This window comes from Peromyscus maniculatus, chromosome 11, assembly GCF_049852395.1.
Source record: "Peromyscus maniculatus bairdii isolate BWxNUB_F1_BW_parent chromosome 11, HU_Pman_BW_mat_3.1, whole genome shotgun sequence".
In the NCBI taxonomy this organism is placed as follows: Eukaryota; Metazoa; Chordata; class Mammalia; order Rodentia; family Cricetidae; genus Peromyscus; species Peromyscus maniculatus.
Window position 1 is genome coordinate 21,584,517 of NC_134862.1, and position 25,484 is coordinate 21,610,000.

At 39.4% G+C, this 25,484-nt stretch overlaps 1 protein-coding gene across 1 annotated transcript in view; it reads right to left on the reverse strand.

The window, feature by feature from the left end:
• Positions 1-5,652: 5,652 nt before the first annotated feature.
• Positions 5,653-25,484, reverse strand: part of Vps4b (vacuolar protein sorting 4 homolog B) — a 24,621-nt gene continuing 4,789 nt past the window's right edge. Inside the window, exons 2-11 of the mRNA XM_006993688.4 lie at positions 24,881-24,992; positions 23,114-23,270; positions 19,950-20,017; positions 15,239-15,358; positions 14,395-14,551; positions 13,858-14,006; positions 12,864-12,945; positions 9,574-9,793; positions 7,316-7,456; positions 5,653-5,869 (exon numbers count right to left, since the gene is read on the reverse strand). Coding sequence (XP_006993750.1) covers positions 5,768-5,869; positions 7,316-7,456; positions 9,574-9,793; positions 12,864-12,945; positions 13,858-14,006; positions 14,395-14,551; positions 15,239-15,358; positions 19,950-20,017; positions 23,114-23,270; positions 24,881-24,992 — 1,308 coding nt within the window. The 3' untranslated portion in view covers positions 5,653-5,767. The remainder of the gene's footprint in view (positions 5,870-7,315; positions 7,457-9,573; positions 9,794-12,863; positions 12,946-13,857; positions 14,007-14,394; positions 14,552-15,238; positions 15,359-19,949; positions 20,018-23,113; positions 23,271-24,880; positions 24,993-25,484) is intronic.

Sequence of the window (25,484 nt, forward strand, 5' to 3'; positions counted from 1 at the left end):
GGTAATTTTTTTTTGAGTGGTAATTTTGAAGTTAAGAATATTACGATAATTCATGTCTCACTCCTCACCTGCAAAGTTTAGCATGAACCTTTTAAAATAAAGAACACTCACCAGAGCACTTTCATGTCTGAGAGAGCTCACAATTCTGTAAGTTATCTAATATTACATTCATACCTTTTCAATTCCACTTTCCCTTTTTATAAAACAGGGGTCCAATCAAGGTTCAAATATTCTGCTGTCTTGAATTGTAGCTAAAGCATAAGAGTATGAGAATCTCTACTCCCCACACACCCCAAAACTGGCTTTTTAGAGAAATCAGCCAATTTTCTGGAGAATAGCCCATGTATTTTGACTGATTCGTTCCTTGTGTTCTCTTCCCAGTAGATTCTGCAATTAGGTCTACCGGCAGATTAGGTTTACATAAACACATTTCACGTTGCATGATTAGGAAGCCCATCACTGTCTTTCAACCCACACTTTTCTTATAATGTAATCTTGACATCCCTTCTGGTGGTAGGTGGGAGGATTCTTGTTCTATCCATTTGAAACTGGATGGGCTCCTGTGACTATTTCAGCCACGAGTACAGTGACAGTGACTTTTGAGTCTAGCTGGTAAAGGTGGTACAGCTCCACTTTGATGTATGGTGCAGTTGCTTGGCAACTTTCAGTCACAGCAACCGTGTAGCAATGACTTCCCATTGGCCAACATCATTTGGAAGCTCAGGCCAGTGTGTCCAGGAATATCACAGACAAAAGTCTGGTGCCTTCATAGAGCTATCCAGCCAACTCCAAGAGCTTCAGCTCTCTGCTATTCCACTGCTTCAGGCAACTGTGTAAGGGACTCCTAGTGATGGAGAGATCTTCCTTACATTCCTGGTCCACAGGGTTTTGGACTGCTTGAAGTACAACACAGATTGAAATAATCTGAGTTATCCTATACCTTCTTATACTTTATATTGATTTACTGACCCTGATTGTTTATTGTTCCTTTTACCTATCTAAGTTTGATTTAGGGGCTGGATTCTGAATCTTCTGCCAGGAGTATAAAGACTTTGTGGGTGGCACTGACATTTCCTCCAGCTTTTTAGTCCCTAAAGTTGTTGAATACTTGTTTTTACATTATGTTAATGGAGTTCAGAGTAGACACTGTTAAGTTCAGTCTCAACCAATCAAGTAAGTGCCTAAAACCACTGTTAGCAGCTCAAAACACAACACAGTGCAGAATCTCTTGATTGAGCCCATATTGATATATTACATTTGAATTGTAACTCTAAAAAAGGATTTACTGCATGTGTATGAGTATTCTGAATTAATGCATTTATGTGCACCACACGTGTACCTATGGATTGATGGTGATGAGCTATCATTGGGGGCTGGTGCCGAACTCCAGTCTTCTGCAGGAACAGCAAGTGCTCTAAACCACTACGCCAACTCTATCCCTCCCTTTTGAAATGTGAAACTCCTCTTCCTGGTTGACCACCAATATGATCCATTTTTACACATCTTCCTGATATTTGCACCTACTCAGGTTCTTCTAAATGTTACAAATACATATATTCAAATATTTATGGACCTTGTTCTTTTGCTACTTTCCCCCCTTTAACAACAAAAACACAGTGAGTCTGTATATACAACCAACACAATCTGGAAACCTGCAAGATCAAATATTGAGTTCATCTACATTATTTTAGTAGTGCAACTACAAGAAATGTTGAACACACTCAAGGGAGACCCCTGGGTTTCTATGCTTGTCTTAACCCCCCCCCCCCAGCTGCTCTTAAAGCTTTTCAGTGTCCCCTCGCTGAGCACTCCATTCCACGTGAAAATGGGCAGTACAGCTTCCTATTAAATGCTATTGTTAGCCACAATCCTATTTTCCTTCTTTCGTTTTCCCCTGCTCTATGTAACAGCCCTGGCTGTCCTGGAACTCTCTTTGTAGACCAAACTGGGGTCAAATTCAGAGATCTGCCTGCTTCTGCCTCCTGAGTGCTAAGATTGAAGGTGTGTGCCTCCACCAAAATGCAATCCTATTTTCAATGCCTTGTTCATCTTTGTTCAAGATGTTCAAAGTGAAGGACTGGGATGGTACTACCTGCTAAGCCATGGATATGGATGAAGGAAAAAAGGATCTCTCCATCTGAGTTCTCAAAGTGGAGGCCAGAGCCTGCCTCAGACCAACAAGGCAGTTTGTATGGACAGAACCTGTCTAAAGGACATGTGACTGATAACTAACTTTATGATTCTGTTTTTCTGTCTTAAAAAATGTTTTCAGTTACATCCCAGAGCTTGAGACTAACTCCTATCATCACCTGTCATTCTTACTGACTTTTATTTGGGGAGATTAAAAGTATTTAAAGATATATAAAAACAGGCATTCATATTCCCTAATATTTCTATCACTAGACTTAAGTACTATTAGCTCCTCCCTCCATTGAACAAGTATGTAAATATTTTTAAGTATGTTGTGTGCTAGAGTTATTAGACAAGGTGTATGCCTCTAATTTTATACTTTATACAAATTTTTAAACATACTTGCCTACTTTTCAAATTCACATATTTTTACCTGATATACAGTATTTATAAAACAAATAAAATCTTCTGCCACAAGCAACATTATTCCAAGCTGTACTTGGTACCAAGTGCCTATAGTTCAGCACCTGGGAGGTGACACGGGAGATCACCTGAGATCAGGCAATGAAATGGGATCTCATCTCAAAAAAGAGCCCTATTCCTTCCAAGCCTTAGCCCAACCCAAAGAAACCCACTGGCAATGCTCGGCCCCTGGGGCAGCTTTGTGGCAAAGGGTGCTTTTCAGTGTGAGCTGCATTCGTCTTGGCTTCCTGCCAGCAGACAGTGAAGTCAGAAGTCAATTCTCTGCTGGCATATCGGACAGTGTCTGTGATTTCTCAGACTGGGACAAAACACTTCTAATCATGTGGTGTGCAGCTCATAAAGATGAGCAGCCATGAGGGTCTTGTTTGCTCAGAAAATGTCAGCCTAAAACAATAATGGTCAAGAACCCGGAACAGAGCAGGTACATACAAGCTCCTTTGCTTTCTTAGACAAAGAACACATGAAGAGCTGGCAAGATAGCTCAGTGCACAGAAGCGTGGGAGAGGAACGACCCCACAAAGGCATCCTGATGTCTACACACGCGCCCCCACATATCATGACACAGACACACAAATATGAAAATGGCTTATGAAGCAAATTCTACCATTCCAGAAGTGTAATGATATTAGATTCCACAAATAAATCTATTCCCTAAAAGATTTAGGGACTGGAGCAATAACTCCAGACAGAGCAACACAGAGGTCTTAAAGAATATACAAAAATTCAGTGGGAGGGGCTAGCATAGTGACACACAGATTTTAGTACCTGGGAAATAGAAGAAGGTGGGTAAGTCTCAGTGAGTTTGAGCAGCATGGTCTACATAGCGGAGTTTCAAGACATCTAGGGCTACACAGTAAGATCTTGTTTGTGAAAAATAAAGTGCAATTAAAGTTTCCACTTATCAACACTATCCTTACACACTATTAGGTGATGTATTTGACTAATTTATGCAGAATACTTCTTTGAACTTCAGATTCACAAAAAAATTCTTATTTTCAAATGTATTTAAATAAATTTATATTAATTCTTATTGTTCAGAGACTGACCAAACTCATGTGGTAGTTTGAATAACAATGACCCCTAAATGGCTCATATATTTGAATGCTTAGTCATCAGGGTGTAGCACCACTTGAGAAGGATGGAATAGGTGTGGCTTTGCCGGAGGAAGGATATCACTGGCAGTGGGCTTGGGTGTTTTCAGAAGCCCAAGCCAGGCCAAGTGGCTTTCTCTTTTCCTGTTGCCTACAGATCTGGATGTAGAATTCTCAGCTACTTCTCCATCACCACAATGATCAGCATTCAGCCATGCTCCCCACCATGACAATGGCCTAAACTTCTGAAACTGTAAGTAAGCCCCAATTAAACATTTTTCCTTTATAAGAGTTGCCCTGGTCATAATGTCTCTTCACAGCAATGGAAAACTAAGACACTACACAAACCAATTCATTTAGAAAGAATTCAGTGTTGTTCTGCTAAGGTAACTTACAGCTCTCACACTGTAGCTGTTGAAGAGCATAATTTTTATTTTCTTTTAAAGAAACAGGGACTTGCTATGGAGACCAGGCTGGCCTTGAACTCATGAGATTACAGGTGTGCATGTCCATCCCTGATTCTGTAATATATATACTCATTAGTAATTATACTTTTTTTTTTTTTTTTTGAGACAGGGTTTCTTTGTGTAGTTTTGGGAGATCTGCCTGCCTCTGCCTCCTGCATGCTGGGATTAAAGGTGTATGCCACCACTGCCCGGCTGTCATTAGTAATTATAACTTATTTTTATCCAATTTATTCTTTTAACCAATTTAGACATTGTCTCCTATGCAAAAGGTCCCAAAATAAAGAAGAATACACAAGATAGCCAAAAGTAGGTTATAGCAATTTACTTCACATAAGAACAGTATATTTCAGGCCTACAATTTTCATTGAATATCAACAAAAATAATCTGTACAGAAAACCTAAAGGCAATCATATAGCATAGCATGTAAAATGTGCAAATATACTTTAAAATGCAATTACTGTGTAGCACTTGCAAGGTAGAACTGCTTAGCAATTCTAGTTAACCTAGTAATTGTTTGCATGTAGTCAATGCAAATGTCCAAGGCACAACTCAGAGTTGGTGCACAAGTGTGTGACACACACCCTCAGATCATTTATTTGAAGACATTAAAATAACATGATGCTACGTTTAATGAGACATCAGTTTCTCTCTAAAGCTTCATGAAATGCCACACTGATAATGTTTGTGTGGCTAGGACAAACTGTTCCCTGAAATTAAAAGTAAAAGACAAGATTCTCGCTATCCTATATTTAAAAAATTATATATGTATATATATATATATATATACACACATCCACACCCACATCATAAACAGGAAACATCCTAAAGTACAAAGGGAAGCCACTTTCTTATTATTAAAGGTTCCCATTACAGCATCTCACAACAAGACTTAAAAATGTGTACTTCTTTGCCACCTTTTGGTCAATCTTGGCTACAAAAAGACACTGAAGTAGACAACTTTCTTCTTCATGGTGAAGATGATGACTAACTTGGAAAGTGTCATGTGGATATAAAAGCCTGCTGCTTTAGAGGAACCACTTTAATCTACACAGGAAGAACCAACTCGTTAAAGTCAGCAGGAGCACAGGCTGTGGCACAAACCCCTTCCTCACAGTGCTCTGCACTTTACCACCCATCCCTGAGAGTAAAGAGTCTACCATTTTCAATTTTTAATAAAGCAATAACTTTACAGTGATAAGAATGCTTAAACGATTTTCTCAAGGTATTTAGATATCATTAGCTTTAGCCCTATTTCAATTTCCTTTAAAAAAAGGAAAATAGACAGTAAAGACACTGCTCTTTGAGAGAGTGTGCATGAACCCTAAGCGCTGCAATCCAGCCAAGCTCAGGCTCTCCTCACTGTTTGAATTCTCTGCCACAGCTCACTCCTTACAATTTTACAACTTTTGTTAACTGGAGAATTTAGCAGGTAGTGTAGGAAAAGCACAACACAAGCTTAAAGGAACACTGAAGTGAGATGTATGTTTTCCTGTGTAAAAGAGTTTTACTGGAAATAATCTGAATGTCATCCAAGAAAGGCAAAATACCTACAAAAGAGAGGAAATGCAGAGTAAACATGGTCTTGCTGCTTTACGTTAGCCTTCCTGGCCAAAATCCTCTGTAAACTTCTTTAATTTCAACAAGTCATGGTCATTGACGGTAGGTTTTGTGCTAGACAGTGACCGTAGCATATCCCACTGTTAAGAGAAAAGGAGGGCATTAATAATGGACTTAACACGGTAAAACTGCGTTATTAGTTACTAGTTACTAATTTACAGTCAAACAGGAAAGTCTGCAGTGTCCTGAGCTCCTAAGGCAAATCCCTTTCTCTTCCTCTGTGTACCTCCGAAGCTTGTTACCTATTGCAAGGACAGTTCTCGCAGCCGGGGGATCAACACCATCCACAGTCTGGCCATGATCTCATTCCTAGCCTACCTCTTTCCCTTCAACAAGAGGTCTGTTTCCCACCAAGTGTAACTCAGAAGGAAAATGGTAACTGCACAAGAAATTAATAATTTATTACAACCTCTGTGGACATTTGTAACTGAAGCAGCAAATTCTGAAAGTCAAGTCCATTAGCTTTTCAATAACAGAAAATACTCTATATTATTTTAATCCTTCCAATGAAAACTGAGAACTGCATTTGGTAATAACATCATTACATTCCTTTTGAATTGTACTGACTGAATCATACTCCTTTTTACTACAGAAACATATTTATGTAATTCACCCAGTTTTACTTAAATGAAGGAATGCTACAGAGCAATACAAATATTTTTAAGTTAAAACTAATAGTGAAACTGAAAATACATTAATATCTGAAAGTCATTAAAAATAAATGGTTCTTGTAAAATTGCATGGCAAATGAAAAAAAACATTCTAAGTTGCTGTGAATTCTTCAATGCAGGACAGAACACAACAACTTAAAAAATAATCTAACCTATCAAAGACTGCAACACAAGGGACTTCTGAATAATTAGATAAGCACTGCTGAGACACATGTAGCGTGACACATGCTCCTGTGAAATGTACTACAACACTGAAAACTGGCAGCCACAGCAGAAAAAGTTTACAACTGAGTGTTATAACCAAATCAGCAACCAAAAGATATTTCTTACAGAACAAACCCGATGAGTTACTTTTATTCCTACAATGTAAACGTATAGATACAATAAAAAAATCTTTTTAAAGTCTTATATAGCATTTGAAAAAAAGGGTTAAATGTTTTCAGTGGAAAATTTAAAGACTGTATTATTTAAACTTTCTATGCAGCCTAAAGACGTAAAACAAAAACAATACTATGTATAAATACAAGAGTTGATATCTCTGGTTATTTTAAAATGTGAGATTCATGGGCAAAACTCATATTTTATTTAAGTTCTAACAATATTTTATACAATATATGTGAGAATTATGTGAATGACTTATAAAGTCAGAAAATTGTGCTTTCAAAATATAGCCTTTTCAATTAACACAAGTCTCACAACTTGAGATAATTATTTTTACATCTAAGCACAACTAGTATTTATAATTCTTCAAGTATTAAATACATGAGCCCGATCATAAAATTCTCTAACTGGTGTTACAGAAATGAAATGTTTGCTCTTTGACAAATTAGTGAACATAGACTTAAGATGTCCTACCATGGAAACAACTGGCTCCAAGAGTTTATCTCCAGGGACATCCATCCATGTCATTTCCACAGCCCCGGGATCTCCTGGAGAGCAGGGGGTGAGGAGGTCATTTACGATGCAGTTAGGATCAGCTCTTGAGGGTCCACGAACCTGTAATCACAGTAACTTGAATTTATCTGAATAAATGAAATAAGAATTAAGAGATTGGTCATTATCAGGAAAGTTAAAAATACATTAATTTTTATGTTGTTTTAAAATGTTTACTGCAGGAAAAATAGAATATATAGGGAAAAATGTTATCAATTATTTGGTTGATTTAAATTTTTTTTAGATTTTGGTTGATTTAAAAATTTTCTTGATTCATTTCTATAGCTTGATATTTCATACAATAATTTATGCGATTATTGGGGCTCAAAGGGAGAGAAGTTCTGAAAGAGAAGCAGTTATTTCTGGCTACCCTTCCTCTTCTTTTCCCCTAATGCTTATTAAACAGTAGTCACCTTACAAATCAAAACAAACAAATTACAAAACTCTCCTAAGTTGCTCTTTTCCACGGCTGAAAAACTTGTGACATTTTGCAGGACTATATAGTCTTAAATTATTCAATATTTTTGTCTCTTTTAACAAAAACTTGAACAAAACAAAACAAAACAAAAACCTCCTGTCTGGTGGTTTCAGTGAAACTGTCCCCCCCAGTTTCATGTATTTGAATGCGTGGTTCCCAGTTTAGGAAGGATTAGGAGGTGTGGCCTTGTTGAGGAGGTGCATTACTGGGGGTGGGTTTTGAGGTCTCAAAAGCCCATGACAAACCCAGTTTGTCTCTCTCTCTGCCTCCAATTTTTTTGTTTTTTGTTTTTCGAGACAGGGTTTCTCTGTGTAGTTTTGTGCCTTTCCTGGAACTCACTCTGTAGCCCGGCTCTGCCTCCAATTTGTAGCTAAAATGTCAGCTCTCAGCTCCTGCTCCAGCACCCTCCTGCCTGCCTCCGGCATGCTCCCGCCATGATGGTCATGGGCTCCCTCTCAGAAAGTTAAATGCTTTCTGTTAAGCTGCCTTGGCGTCTCTTCACAGCAATAGAAAGTACCTAAGACAGCCTGTAAGTGCTGTACTGGGTAGCTTTTTGTCAGCTTGACACAAGGTAGAATCCTTGGGGGAGAAGGAACTTCAACTGAGAAAAAGACTTTTATCAGACTGGCCTAGAGGAAAGTTTATGAACCATTTTCTTGATTAATGATTTGCGTGGGAGGACCCAGCCCACTGTGGACCGTATCATCTCTGGGCAGATGGTCCTGGTGTATATAAGAATGGAGTGCCAGGAAGCAGCGCTCCTCCATGGCCTCTGCATCTACTCCCGTCTCCAGGTTCCTGCTCTGACTTCTTTTCACCATGGACTACAATCAGAACCAAAAGAAATAAACCCTTTCCTCCCCAGACCGCTTTTAGTTATAGTTTTACCATATCAATAGAAGGCAAACTAGGACAAAAATGAAATTAAGTACCTAATAATTTCTATGTCATTTCATGAAACATAACATAGCTAAAATAAGGGTTTAGCAATTTCTAGAAAAAGAATTTTTGTAACAAAGTTGCATACAAATATTTATGGCAAAACATTTGTATCAAATTGGGGTTGCTTTCAAGTTTGTTTCATTTGATTAACTTTTTTTGGGATCAGTGCAGGTGTAAAGTACACCTTCTCAGCTGGCTGTGAACACACTCACACTTAGTTTACTTGCGTTTATGTCAATCTTTATTACCCAGATGCATGAGATCGGAGATTTTTGTCTGGTTTTGGCTATTTACATCCTGGTATGGTGCAAATATACCGGATTCTGCTCCAGGTTGCTCTGGCTACCCCAAAAGCAGGTTCTTAACCATCAGAATGACCCAGACATGCCTCAAGTCACTTCATAGAAAACACAGTACTTTAGGACCATAAATAATCTTCACTGGAAAAATTTTCTTTTTTTTCTAGTCTTTAGAGACAGAGTTTCTCTGTGTAGCCCTGAAACTCACTCTGTAGACCACACTGACCTTGAACTCACATGGATCCACCTGTCTCTGCTTCCCAAGTGCTGGGATTAAAGGCTTGTGCCACCACACCCAGCAAAGAATTATTTTCAGTGCAACAGAAATAAATTTATTACATAAATCTACTTATTACATTCCATACAACACTGCAGCCATTCCAGCTCCTCTGAGAACAAGCCAGGAGCAGTCCCGAGGCTTCATCTGAAAGTACAGGACAGGGCAGCCTAACCCTGCTTACCTTTTTGAAATGAGTAGCTGACTGAACTTTTCTGACAGGCTGCATAAGTGCATCCCGTACAATGATACTTATGTCTGCTCCTGAATAGCCGTCCGTCTTCCTCCCAAGTTCTTGGAAGTCTGCTTCTGTGAGGCTGTTCTGAGTGCTGCCCAAGTGCAGTTTAAACATGGCTGCACGGGCATGTGCTTCAGGCAAAGGAATGTAAATACGTTTCTCAAATCTTAAAAGAAATTATACAAGTGATGTTAAATACATATGCTTAATTTCAATGTAAAATTCGTATATTTAGGAAAACCACAGGCATTTAGTTAGATATTCTCAACTGTACTAAGTCAGGATAAACAACACCAGAGTTAAACACCCATATATTTAAGTGCATGTGCGTACACACAGATACCTGCCTACCTCAAGGTAGACTGTCTATGATATACCAAAAACTAAAATTAGAAGCAAAATAGTCAGGAAACAAGTTTTGACTGGTTTAATCTTTCAAACTCAACTTTTGGATCATTTTTGGCTGTTTGCATAAAGGCAGGTCTCACAAAATCTGCACTCTGAACTTGTGATAAATAGAGTAATGATTCACAATATAAAATAAGGATTACCATAATTCTCTAAGTTCAAAATAGCAAAACTACTTAAAATCTTACAGACTAAGCATGACACAAATGTTCTTTTCACTCTGAGTTCATTCTGAATAATCTTGTACTATTATCACAAGTAGTTTATTAATACTTGGGGTAGTGGTTTAAAAGAAAATGGCCCCCAAAGGGAGTGGCACTATTAGGAGGTTTGGCTGTGAGGTCTCATATACGCTCAAGACTCTACCCAGTGTCACAGACGGCTTCATGTGACCTACAAGACGTAAGACTCTCAGCTACTCTCAGTCTGCCAGCACACCACCGTGTCCCACCATGATAAAATGGACTGAACCTCTGACCTGTAAGTGAGAAGCGAGCCCCCTCAATAAACGTTTTCCTTCTAAGAGTTGCTGTGGTCATGGCGTCTCTTCACAGAGCAGAAAGCCTAAGACACTGCCTTCATAAAGTTCGGGCGTTTGGATACAGAGGAAGCAAGGCAGAACAACTGTGTGCAGACTCACTGCGGCAGAGGTATTGCACGTTCCCCTCACCTTTACACAGACTTGCTCTGCACAAGGCCACTTTCTAAAACTGCCTAACAGTTCCTCGGGTGGGCTGGGTGCTAATTTAGCCTGCTGTCAAACGAGGCAATAAAAGTGGCACACACTTAAGTGCTCTTTCCATCATGCAACCGAAGAATGCTTTAGGGAGCTACAGAGCTGTGCTGAAGCTTCAATTTCGCCTTAAAAATGACAGACTTAGCCGGGCGGTGGTGGCGCACGCCTTTAATCCCAGCACTCGGGAGGCAGAGGCAGGCGGATCTTTGTGAGTTCGAGGCCAGCCTGGGCTACCAAGTGAGTTCCAGGAAAGGCGCAAAGCTACACAGAGAAACCCTGTCTCGAAAAACCAAAAAAAAAAAAATAAATAAATAAATAAATTTAAAAAAAAAGACTTCTGTTGTTGTTTTAAACAGTATTTATATAGTCTAAGCTAGCCTAGAACTGGCTACACAGCAGAAGATGACCTTAAGTTCTTAGGTCTCCTTCCTTCTCCGAAGTGCTGGGATTACAGATTGCCACTTCGCCAAGTAATAGACAGAAACCTATTTCTTTTAACTAAACTTTTTTCTAAAAAATATATCTTCCTAGCCAAACATGGTAGCTCATGCCTATAATCCCAGCATGGCTGAAGTAGGAGAGTTGCTTTGAGTCGAGGCTAGCCTGAGCTACAGATTAAGCAGCAAGAGTAATAATTCATTTTTCTATGGACATCAATATGGTCCCCAGCAGCAGCCTAGTCTATGGACCACAACCTCAACATGGCTTCAGAAGGCAGCACAGACCACAGACATCCATGTGGCCTTAGGTGGTAACATGGACCACAGACATCAACATGGCCTTCTGATCTCTGTTCCTGCTGATTGTAAAGGGCAAGGAAGCATCTTTTGCAGTAGTATCGATGACTGCAGACTCACAGTTGAGAAAAACAGACACAGAAGGCTTCTATGACAACCCCCACCCCCAAAAGTAACAGCCTAGACAGGAAACCACAAAACAGAATTCTTAAAAATTGGAACAAGGATGCTGAAATGTAGCTCTCCACAAATGGTGGCTTCCAGCAGGGATGGAGGTAGGGAAGGACTCAGTTTTCTTTAAGGGGCTGTGTGGTGGTATTGTGTTCCCCAAAATATTGTGTACCTTAATAAACTTATCTGGGGTCAGAGAACAGAAAAGCCACTAGTTAAGCAGTGATAGCACACGCCTTTAATCCTAGCATTCCAGAGACAGAAATCCCTCTGGATCTCTGAGTTCAAGGCCACATTGGAAACAGCCAAGCATGGTGACACACGCCTTTAATCCCAGAGAGTGGTGGTAGAAAGCAGAAAGATATATAAGGCGTGGGGATCAGAAACTAGCGGCATTTGGCTGGTTAAGCATGTGGCTGGTTAAGCTTCAGGCTTTCCAGCAGCAGTTCAGCTGAGACCCATTCCGGATGAGGACTCAAGAGGCCTCCAGTCTGAGGAGACAAGACCAGCTGAGGATCCCGCGAGGTGAGATAGCTGTGGCTTGTTCTGTCTCTCTGATCTACCAGCATTGACCCCGATAACTGGCCTCAGGTTTGATCTTATTAATAAGAACCTTTAAGATTCCTGCTACAGGGCTGGACACTGAAAGTATGACCATGCTCCAGTGACCATATATACAACACAAATTGAACTTGTTTTTTCTTTTTTTTTTTTGGGGGGTGGGGGGAGTGTCACAATGATGGGGAGACAGATCTTCAAGAACTGGGAAGGGAGTGTGATTGGGGTACATTATGTAAAATTCCCAAATAATCAATAAAAATATTTTGTTTGGAAGAGGAAAAGGAAATCATTTTGCAAATCTTTATATGGAGGATTTTCACTGAGATACAGAACTGTTTCTGTCAATTTTGAAGTATCATCCATCCTAAACTTAATCAGACTAAAGTTATGGACAGACACCAAGCAATGTACTTTCCTTCATTATAACCAGCAAACAAATAAGCAACTTTCATTCTTCCTCCTCCAACACACGGGGAGAAAGAGGGCTAGGACTGACTAATAAAAAGGATTCAAAATAAAAAAAATCTGAGAAGTTATCAGAATACATTCCTATAAAGGAAAGGGATAGTATCATTTATTGCTACGCTGTGGTTAGAAATAAGATGTTTATTCTATCATCATACCTTCGCCTAATTGCAGAATCCAGAACCCACGGTATATTTGTAGCTCCCAGAACCAAAATGCCATCATTGTCCACACCAACTCCTGCATTAAAATAGGTAAGATTTTAAATAATAATTTGATGCTTTCTTTTTTTTTAAAGTCACTGGTGTACACTCACTATAGATAATATTGTTACATCAGGACATTTTCAAAGATGTATGTAAGGCACTTGGAGCATACTCCCCAATGTCCCACCTCTCCCCTTCCCATCAGCTCCTTTTGTCCCCTCTGGCAGTTTCTTCTATTTTCATCATTATTCATAAAATCCAGTAACCACAAATATGAGAAAATATGATATTTGTCTTCCTGAGACTGACTTAGTTTGCTTAAAATAAGATTATATACAGTTATATGCATTCTTCTGCAAATGATACAATTTCATTCTTTGCAGCTAAAAATAAATTCCACCGCGCATACGCGTGCGTTTGTAATCTACTCTGCACACTCTTGTGTATGTTCCATTGAGGAGGCAGTGCTTTATGTAACACTCAAGTACTTCATCTTCATCTTTACAAAAACACAACTAACCAAGAACCACACTGCTCAAGCACCAATCACACTGTCTTAAGAAGCAAATCTTCTAGAGCATGAACAAATATTATTAATACTCTTTTGAAAATATTCTTTCATGCAGTTCCTGGTACACGAGTAGAGATATAATCAGTTTACTAATAATATCTGTGAATTCTGTAAGATAATTACAGAACCGACACATTCACGCAGGGAGTGGTGGTGTGCATCTTTAATCTCAGTGCTTGGGAGGCAGGCTGGGTATCATCTATGAGGCTAGCTTGGTCTATGTCATTAAAGGCCAGCCAGGGCTACACAATGAGATCCTGTCTGAAAACAAAACCAAGAATGGCAATAGTAATTTTTAGAGAAATTCTGCTGAAATCCTTCCCCGGTAATGGTTAAACAAGATGCAGAGGCTACCTTAAGAGCCAGCAACACTACCTTGCATCTGGACCAGGAACTCGGTCTTAATTCGCCGTGCGGCTTCGCTTTCGTTCTCACTTCTTGAGCCACACAGAGAGTCAATTTCATCAATGAAGATAATGGAAGGCTTGTTTTCTCTGGCAAGTTGGAATAAGTTCTTAACCAGTCTAAAAATAAAAATAAATAAAGCTGGTAGTTTGTAAACAGTACAAAATGATCACAACAAGGCAATATACCAATATTATAAGAACCACAAAGACCAAAGGCCGAATCATGCTGCAGGGGAATAAAACAATAAATTACAAGATACTAGATAATTCACTAAGTTATACACACACACACACACACACACACACGTACAAATGCACACACACAACTAGCTTTTTTCCCCTACAAAATAAATTCCCAGCTAGGTACTGAGCTTGACAGAGAAATGAAGACCTACATTACATTCCTTCCCTGAGTGTTTAGCGATGGTTTACGAAGTCTATTAACGCACATATTGACAAGGTGACTGACACCAGAGACCAAGTGAAAACTCAATGCATCACTTACTTTTCACTTTCCCCCAGCCACTTAGAGACAAGGTCAGAGGAAGATATTGAGAAAAACGTTGAGTTGTTTGCTTCCGTTGCAACGGCTTTGGCTAAATAGGATTTTCCTGTTCCTGGTGGCCCAAACAACAGAATTCCTCTCCAAGGTGTCCTCTTTCCTACAAGTTGTATTAGAAAAATAGCATGAGGACTTTAGTTACTGCAGACACTGTCCACACTAAAGGTCTTCATTTGAAAGCTCTCAGTAAGATTAAAAAGATACTTTAAAACTGACCAGTCTAAGGTATGTCTTAAGTATGCAACTTGCTCTTTCTGGAGACATCATCAAAAACACATTCACAGAAATACTGACCTCCCAATAGGAAGTTCATTTACTTGCTCACTCATCTGCTCAATGTATGGAAACCACAATGCATGAAAGAGACAGACAAAAGAATCTCTGCTCCGCAGGGACAGAAAGTTCAGTTAAAGGGTCCTGCTCCACACTAGACTAATGCAGGAAAAGCACTCCCACAGAACAGAGGCAGCTGCAAAGCCTTGCTTCTAAATATCTGTCTCCTGTGGAGGATGACTAGGTGCAACACTCACGTCTGGAGGACTCATGAGTTCTGATGAGTTCCTAATTTACCAGGAAACAGTTTAAAATGACAATCAGCAGCTTCAGTGGTTGGGTAATGATATGGGAACTATCACTGTAAATCCTAATTCTGCTTAAAGGAAACGGGGGGGGGGGGGGGGGGGGGGGAGTCAATTCAAGATAATTCATGATATGGAGACATGAACTCACAGTGCTCTACCACAATCGATAATATGATTGAAATTAAACCGTTTAGAAGCCATTTCACCTGTAAATAGATGAGGAAATTTAATAGGCAGAATCACAGCCTCTTTAAGTGCTTCTTTGGCTCCTTCAAGACCAGCAACATCACTCCACTTCACATTTGGTCGCTCTATAACAATGGCACCTATGAAATATTGGGTCATCTTTAAATTGAGAAAGACCAGTTCAGCAAAGTTAGCAACATTTAAAAACCACACTGTTAAACTGTCTGTAAATGTTTTCAGTACTAAGACTTTTTTTGAAGTAGTGTAATGAGGAAGTTGTCAGAAATCATTAGAAGGCAAGAACTTAAGTGGTTGGCTATGGACAAGACTCAATGCCTAAATTTCTGCTCCTCATTAGTGAAATGAAAATAGAACTACCTGGCCAGACCACACAGACAGGTTAGCACAGGATCAGGTGACCCAGTGAGTATTAGAGCCACGTACTGGCTCTGGACAATCATTGTACTTCTTCAGTGGGGCTGGCTCACTATTTCTCTTGTTAACACTCTCCATTGAGTATACCAGACAGAATACACTTCAGTGATTTTAACTAAAGTCAGAAAGACAGGAGACAAAATCAGAGGAAAGACAAAAGAGATGGAAATGAGAGAGGAACAGATAATGGGAAAAAAAAGTGCATCCTTAAAGACCTGCATTTCTTTCCTGAGATTTGCCAAACTTTGTATCTGCCTTTAAACAGAACCATTTTTTTAAAATTAATAAAGTTACTTAAAAGAATGATTTAGTTTCTCAGAGCAGTACATTAAAAAACTATAAAACTATTACAGAGAGAGTCCAAGAAAAATATCCTGTAATTTATTAGAAGAAACCTCTAGCTATTTTCATCAAATGCTTTTCCAATTCTCTAGTATACAGGAACTGCTTTAATATGAATCACTAAACAGCCTAAGAAGATGAGAAGCAGGCACTCTGATGAGGAAGGGCTCAGTCAGCAAAGTTCAAGCCACGAGGATCTGAGCTCAGATTCCCCAGCACCTGTATCAAACTGTGGTGGTGCATATCTGTAACCTCAGCTCTGGGGGGTGTGGGTGCAGAAACAGAAGGATCCCTGGAGCTCACTGGCTGCCGGAAAAGCTCAATTGATGAGCTCCAGGTTCAGTAACAGAACTTGTTGCAAAAACTACAGTAGAATGATCTAGGAAGATACTTGAAGTCAACTTCTGGCCTCCATACACATGCACACACAAGAACATACACAAAAAGATGACAGGTAGTTGTTTAAACCGAACACAGACACCTCAATACATACGAATCACTGATCATGAAATTACTTTTAAACCCCATTTCTTGTGGTTAGGAGGAAATATCACCTAAGAGTCTAAGCCTATACTTGGTAACTGAACTTGTCTAAAATATAAAAATCTTTAATTATTGGGCTAGAATTGAGTAAAACCATATTTTGCACCCTAAAGTTCAGTTTGGTACAAAAAAGTCAATGTGCATTGTTTATGTTCCACTAAGATCAGTAATCTCACAATAAAAAAAAATGTACTCCACAGAATAGGGCTTCATTTATCAAATGAAAGTAAATTCTCTTTATCCATGTATAACTCAAGATTTTCATGTAATCTAACTCCAAGAGAAGCTGGAGAAACAGTTCAGTTGGTAAAGAGCTTGTCAAACAAATGTTGAGAACGGGAGCTATGATTCCCAGCACCCACGTAAATGCCTGGTGGGTGTGAGCCTGCATGTGATCCCAGTGTGTGGGGGATAGAGAGGATCTTTAGAACAAGCTGGCTAACTAGACTCGCTGAATCCATGAGCTCTGGGTTCAAGTGCATCACTGCACACTGCATCACTACACAGGTAGAGAACGCTCAAGAACACAACAATCACTCACTTCTACACACACACACACACACACACACACACACACACACACACACACACACACACACACCCCTTCCCAACATGACACTCCGTGCTAACACACAAGAACATGCATTTACATATGCATATACACCCTTCCCTCCTGCACCAAGCATACATAATATACCGCCCCTCTCTCTTTTTTGGAGACAAGATCTCATTATGTATGTAGCTCTGGCTGTTTGGAACTCACTATGCAGATCAGGCTGGCCACAAAACTCATTGAGATCTGTCTGCTTTGGCCTCTCAAGTGTTAGAGGACTAAAGACGTTCATCACTATGCTTATTTCCACATACAACTAATATTTTTATTAAAGTTTAAAGGTAACTTTGCAATATTTAGTTGTGAAAGATTAAGTGCCAAACAAAACTTAATGGTTTATAAAACTAAAAAGGCAAGATAAAATTACCCCAAAATATATAAATCGACTACACTTCCAAGAATATGAGTGCACTTTTTACTACCCTGTATATTGTATTTAAATATTTAAGGGCTGGTAAGATGACTCGGTAGATAAAGGCACTTGCTGCCAAGGCTGTGGATCCAAGTTTGATCTCCAGAACTACATGAAAGAAGGACAAAACTGATTCCTGAAAGTTATCCTCGACTTCCACACGTGCTGTGGTGCATACACGCACACACACATGCTCACGTACACACACAAAAAATAAATGTAAAAAATAAAATCAAAGAGACATTTAACCGCACAAGTCCCTGAATTAGCTAACAGAAAATTCAAACCATAATCCATCTTAATCCTAATAGTCATATATTAAATACCATAATCCAAAACACAAGTAAAATATTAAAATATTTCGGGAATAAAAAATTTTAAAATGATAGTGTGGGTGTGTAGGTGTTCAGTCACACACACGTGTGTGTCTTCTGCGGTGCCGGAGCTCAATGGCCCAGATCTCACCTGTCAGGCTGGGCTGGCAGGCCAGCATCCCTGAGGGATCTGCCTACCTTCATCTCCCAACACTAGGATTATGGATGTATGCGACTATGTCTGGTTTAGTAGGTGAGTTCTCGGGGCTTGAACTCAGGTTCTCCTGTGTGTGTTAAGCGTTTTGCTGACTGAGCTATCTTCCCAGCCATAACAAATAAAAAGATAGTAATCATTAACAACCATTAAATCAAAAAACGGACAAAAGCCAGACATGGGGGCATATACCTCTAATCCCAGAACTTGGGAGGTGGAGGTAGAAAGATGAGAAATTCCAGGTCATTCTCAGTTACATAAAAAATAAACAAAAGGCGCAAAGCTAGAGAAAGAAACCGTCTCGAAAAAACAAAAAAAAAAACAAAAAACAAGCAAGGCAAACGGACAGGAAATGTTTCTTGCCTTTCAACTCAGAAGTCTACTTAGTGTAGATCAAATGACAGTTTGTACAGTGAGTGTCCTATCACTTTAGGCAGCACAGGGCAGCAGGGTGAACTCAAAGTTCCCCGAGGGACAGCATCGATCTACTATAAAAGTTCTTGGCATATAAACAAAAATCAAAGCTACCCAACAACAACAAAATAACCCTGTTCTCAGGGGGATGGAGAGGTGGCTCAGTGGTTAAGAGAGCATTCTGTTCTTCCAGAGAAATCAAGTTTGGATCCACATCAGGCAATTTACAACCACCAGTCCAGGGAGATCGGACACCTTCTTCTGGCTTTTTTGGGCAAACACGCAGCATCCACTCACACAGACAGACACATACACATAAAAATAAAAGAATAGATCTAAAACAAAAACCTCTGTTCTCTACCATAATTAGTTAAACAGTTTTCAACATACTAAGTTTATAGTATTTTCTAACATATACCAGTGGAGTGGGTAAGACAGAAATCTTACAAAATGAGGGAAGTATAGCAAGGTTAGAGAGACATCTGAGAAAACACACACACACACACACACACACACACACACACACACACACACACACACACACACACACTCGCTTTCCCCTTTCCAGTAACCAAACTGAGCCTATAAAATGAGAATCCTTTCTAGTTAAATATTTTACTATGTAAGACTCAAAGGTGCAAATACGTACTACCAACGATTAAGCCTTCTATTTGAAAAGCCATTAGCTAACATACAAAAGAACAATCACATCTCAGCAACTAAAGAAACCAACAATTAAGTAGATGCCTTTTTAGATATTCTGAGCTACCATTCCTCCAGAATTTATTAAGATCCTTTTGCATTATCTTGCTTTCTTTTCCCTGGAAGAAATGTCCATTTTCAAGATGGGGACTCAGATTCTGAGAGGTTGGGGAACTTGCCCACAATTTGAAAGCTTTTAAGTGGCAGACCTCAGAGTAGAATCCAGATCTGTATTCATGGCCACTCCATTATGCCACTCTACTTCAGGACAGCAGAATCAAAGAGTTTTGACATGTGTAGTAGAAAAAAAGAGAAAAGCAAACGTAATGAAATAAGCATATCTGTGAGCCAGGAACGTGGAGGAGAAAACAGGGAGAAAATGAAGCAGCAGGTCAATTGCAGCCATGGCAGCAGGATCATGTGATTCCTAATCCACTCAGTTCCTTGGGCCTCGCAGTGTGTTAATAGTGTCAATGCTATCTCTTGTACAAGGGCCAAATACATGAAAAAGAGCAACTTTTAAAGGCAGGAATGAAAACAAACCATTTTTTACTCCATTAAAAACAACAAAATATTAGCTTTGAGAGTAAATCCTAGTCTGGAACCAAGTCAGTATGTGACCCACCAGCAACCAAAGCCATTTTTGGAAACTCAATAAAATAGAAGGAAACAAAACAGTTCAAGCAGACAACCCATGAGTCTTTTCAATAAGAATAAATTTAAAAATGAAAACCAAAGTAACCTTGAAGTTGATTCTGTAGTTTCTTTTTTTCAGGATCATCAGATTCTGCTTCCCCATCACTGTCATTCCTAATGAAAAGAATTTAATATATGCAAAAGATCACTCACTGCTAATAAACAATGCAAAAGTGAAGGAAAGATAACCTGAAATGTTTAAGAAAAGACATTGACATTAAAAATTATTTTTATTGAAGTGTTTCAAATGATACTTTTAAAACAGGAAGCAGGCAAATGATCAATAGGGAACTATGCACTGGTAATGGACAAGACCAGAATGAAGTCACACACACCTCTATCCTTATGACATGCCCCTGCATGTATGTACCCACAGGTTGTATGAAGGATTTAAAACAGAGTACAGTAAAATTGTAAGCAACTACAAAAAACATCAGGACCAGGCCAATACAACTCAACAAGACCTGATGCTAGGAAGAAAAGACACAGTACACAGTTATCTATAATATACCCCCCCTTCACCTGAGGTTCCTCCAAACTGATAAAGCTTCCTGGTGAATATCAAAGGTAAATGGCCAACCCGCTTGTGCTGGTTAGTTTCTGCCAACTTGACAAAAACTGAGACTGCCCAGGAGGAGGGACTCTCACTGAGGAACGGCCTCCATCACACCGGACTATGGGCACACCTGTGTGGTGCTCTCTCGATTACTAATTGATGTAGGAGGGCCAGACCACTGTAGGCAGAGCCTCTGTGGGCAGCTGTGCTTGGGCGATACAAGAAAGACGGCTGGGCAAGGGAGGGAAAGCATGCCAGTAAGCAGCATTCCGCCATCAGTCTCTCTGCTTCTCTCGTGGTGGACTAGACCCTTTAACCTACATTAAAGGCTTTCTTCCCATATTGCTTTTGGTCATCGTATTTTAGCACAGCAACAGAGAACTACAACAGCACTATTTCACATCTAGGGATTTACATTAAGGAGATAATTTTAAAATTTCACTACAAGGACAGTCACATCTACAGTACACTGAGAAAAAAACAAAAATAATTTATGTTCAGTTAAAGAGATTAATTAGCTTTATGACAGAATACTCTACAGCTTTTGAAAACAATGTTATAGAAACAATGAATGGAAAATGTTGATACAACATTGGGTGAAAAGTGATACAGAGAAGAAAAGTCTTACCAACTATCAGGTTTTAAGACACAAAGGATTTTAAAGACTTGATGGGACTGGTGCCAGTGTAGAAAAGCCTTGGTTATTTGTAGAATGGCAGGGTTATGGATGAAGAAACTACTGAGAGCTGAGTCACCGACATTCCAATCTCCCATTCAAGTTTCTCAGGCTGTAAAGACCATTTAAAACCAACTGCCCTCGGGAGGTTCCCTTGCAGACAGCCTTTATCCTCATCAGACTTGTGTTCCTGAAAGGTGAGGGTTGCTTGCATGAAGAACAAATCCTCAGGTAAGACCACTGGTTTGCCCTAAGGTAACTGAGGCAGAGGCCTTCCTGTGTGTGTATTTCTGCGACCTAGGAATATTTGGTGGGGAAGGTGGCAGCAGCAAGTTCTCTTTTTGAACATAAAATACCACAGGCGTGAATTCACTCTATGTCCCCATACAGTATCCTGGGTAGTTCTTGTAATGATGGGAACTCAAGGTTGCTTCTCTGTCCTCAAAATTCTGTAAGGTAATCCCTAGAAAAATCAGCTCCAGTCCAGTCTGTGTAACCAGGACTGTTATTTAGTAGAGAAGAAAGACTGGTTCTCCCTTGTCAGGCGACCAATGCAGAGCAGATAATTACAAGGTCCTCACTAACACTGCATGTGTCCCTGCAGACAGGGAAGATCAAATGTCCCTGGCTGGCAGAAGTCTGTGAGATGTGGAGGCCCTGTAGGCTCATGATGAATATGAATATGTGCATTTCATGTTGGGAATTACTATTAATAGAATATAAAATATTCTTGGCATCCCACTGAAACTCTTTTTTCTAACCATATCTTAACAGAGAACAGAAAACTCCGAGCTTATAATTTTCTTCAAACTCTGCCACAAGGTTTAAGGAAGTCAACTCTAAATTTTGTATCACTCCTGTCCTTAAATTTGGCAATGCCTAGTAAAGAGGCAAAATTTCATCATGAACAAATATGGGGAGAGCACTGCCTACAGGGCTCCATCCCTCAGTCCCTCATGACCTTGGGCATTATGCAAGAAACTTGTACCCTGCAGAATATGAACTGTGAGTATCATAGGCTCTAGAGCTCACCAGATCCTCAGTGCTTTAAACCCAGGCAGGCCATATCAACCTAGAATCTAATGTTTTCCTAATGTGTCATCTGGAACCATGCTGGCACCCATTCACAGAACCATCAAGAGCAAATCTAGCTAGAGTATGTTCTCCCTGCTTAGCAGAGCTGGGAATGCATGCACTATATGTACAGTAAATTCTCTTTATATTTGTGATACTTCCTGCATCTAGGAAGGCATTCAAAAACTGGAGTTCAGTTTTAAAAAATTGTGCTGTTGCTTTCTTTACAATGACATAATACAAACCCTTTTTTTTTTTTTTTTAAGACAGGGTTTCTCCGTGTAGTTTTGGTGCCTGTCCTAGATTTCGCTCTGTAGACCAGGCTGGCCTCAAACTCACAGAGATCTGCCTGCTTCTGTCTCTGCCTCCCTTAATGCTGGGATTAAAGACATGCACCACCTCCACCTGGCCGCAAACCAACATCTAAAAAAGCCTTTGCATAAAATAAAAATTATTGACATTATTGGAGTTCACTTTGTCCACAGGGGCAGACTTAATTCACAGATCACTCCTACTGACAGTCAGGGGTGTGTTGGTGCCATGCCTAGCATTTCAAGTAACATTCCTAGTTACTTGAAAACAGGGAGGTATAAAAATGCAGTAAGCAGAGACTAGCAAACTTTGGTCTTTGAAAGGCTTGATGGTAAATATTTCAGGTTTTGTGGCCATACAATCTGTAATGTAACCACTCAACTCTATTGTTACAGTATAAGAGCTGCCCAGGATGACAGTATATAAACAGATATGCAAGGCTGTCTCTCAATAAAACTTAATGACTGCAATAGGACACAAGCCCACTCTGGCCCATGACTCATGGTTGGAAAATTCCTGGCTTAGACAAAAGAAATCTATTACACAAATGAACGGTCACAAGATATAAAATCTAACATTTTAGAATACATACCCCTTCTCATCAACTGGACCTGACTGGTCTTCTTTCACAGGCTTCTGTGGCTTCTTCTCTTTTTTCTTCAGATACTCCTTCAGTTTTTCTGCTCTATCAAGATATTCTGTACATTTGGCCCTGATACTTTGCTTGGCTTTATCACCTTGTGCTTCATCTACAGAAAGGAACGAGACACTATTTCATTAGCATTTGTTGTAGTTTGAATATGAAATGTGCCCATGGGCTCATGTATGCAAACACTTGGACTCCAGTGGGTGGTACTGTTTAGGAAGGCAGAGCCCTGCTGGAGGAACTTTGTTACTGCGGGCGGGCTTTGAGGCTTTACGATCTGGCTTCCTGTTCTCTAGTTTCCTATGTGTTGATGGGCTGTGACCAGTTAGCTTCCTGACTCCCAGGCTGGCCTCATACTTCTACCATGCTTTCCTTGTGATGACGGGCAGAATCCCTTCTGGAACTGTATGTAAACCAGAATGAAGCCTTTTTTCCCCAACTTGTTTTCTGCCAGGGTATTCTATAGGGATATCAGAAAAGCAACCAATACAGTATTCAACAGAGAAAGGTTCAAACTTAGAGACAGTCTTTTAACTAGGAACTTCTATGTTGGAGGAGTGAGGAAAAGCATCTCTAATTCATTGTACCCAATGATTGTCACCCTTTTCTGTTCCTTCCCGCTCAGGGCTGGAGGCCAAAAGGGAGTGTGAATTTAAAAACAAACAAAACAAAACCTCAGAGTAAAACGGTAGATATTTTAAGTTAATGTTATACAATAAAAGTATTTAACAGTCTATAGGTTTCAAATTCTTCCCTTAACAGTTTGCAGACAGCTGAAAGCTGTTTGTCTTACAAAAAAAAACAATCACAAGAGAGACAACACACAACTCTGAATGTAGAGTAGTGAGGCTGGGGGCGGGGCAGTTAGAAAAATGGAAGCTGGATTTGCTCTCTGTACACTGCATACATATGTTGATAGATAAAATTAATACAAGTGAATAAAAGTTTTAAAATATAAATGATAATCAGAAGTAAAGCAGTAGTCACTCCATCAACATCTTTGTCAGCTTTATTTCAAAGTATACAAAGTGACAGAAATCACATACATTATGTGGACCAACAACATAGTAACCTTATTACATAAAGGCCTCTATTATGGGGCCTCTATTATGGCTATTTTGAAATGTGGACTTGAATAATACAGACAATGCATAGGATTATCCTCATGTCTCTTATGTGCTGTATTTTATTTTCAATTTCTCTTTAGCATAACTCCTCCGCTCCACTTAAAAGGGAAAACTCAAATTAAATAACCCAATGCACTGAGTGTAAGATTGGTGATGGATCTTACACATTTTCAATGCATTGTTGCTCAGTGTTGACTCTCCAGTTCCCAAAATAGAACCTGGTACACAATAAACATCAACTATGCATTTGTAAGATACTTAATAACTCCCAACCTATTTTTTACGACAAAATCATTTCCAACATATACTTAAGAAATTATTAAGTTCAAATCATATAATCTGGATAGGTTATCTATAAAACAAAGCTCTCTCCATTGAATACACAAAAAGATGCTGGGTGTATAAAGTAACAACTCCAACAGCTGTCACATCTGTTAGCAGTATTTAAAAGGAGAAAAAGGACTTGATTTTTAATGGGTGGTTTAGATCTTTAGAATTCTCTTGGCTTTGTATTTCAGTTTTTGTAAGTGTAACAATTTTTTTCCCTTTTAGTGCACACGTTTAAAGAAAATAAAGCATGCCTTACACTTAACGACATGGAGAAAATACTGAACAGCATGTTGGTAGAGTTGAAGAGCTTCCTCATAGTTCCCAGCTTTGTCTTCCTGGGCTGCTTTGCTTGCAAGATCTATTGCTTTCTGTTTGAAGGAGGCAAAATAATAAATTTAATAAATCTTAAGTTTGAAGCAAATAATGCCTCCTCAACACACATAATGGGGGAGGCAAACAGATTAAATTAAATAAGAAGGAGCAATTAGGGAAATTCTCAAAAATTAAGTACTGCTGGACTGGAGACATGGCCAGAGGTTAAGGGCACTGACTAGTCTTCCAGGTAGCCGGGGTTCAATTCTCAACATCCACGATTCAGATCACAAATGTCTTCTTATATTTAACATCAAAAGCACAGTGCATAAAATGAAAAGACGTTAATATGGAACTTACCAATTTAAAAACATCTGTTCTCTAAAAGATTCTAATAAATAATGAAAAAAACAGTACAGACTGGGAGAAATACTGTGAAACATCAGACAAAAGAGAAACATCTACTAGACTGCATAAAGGGATCTGAAGACATAACAGTTTAAAATGAATCCATTAATGGGCCAGTGAGATATCTTAGCAAATAAAGG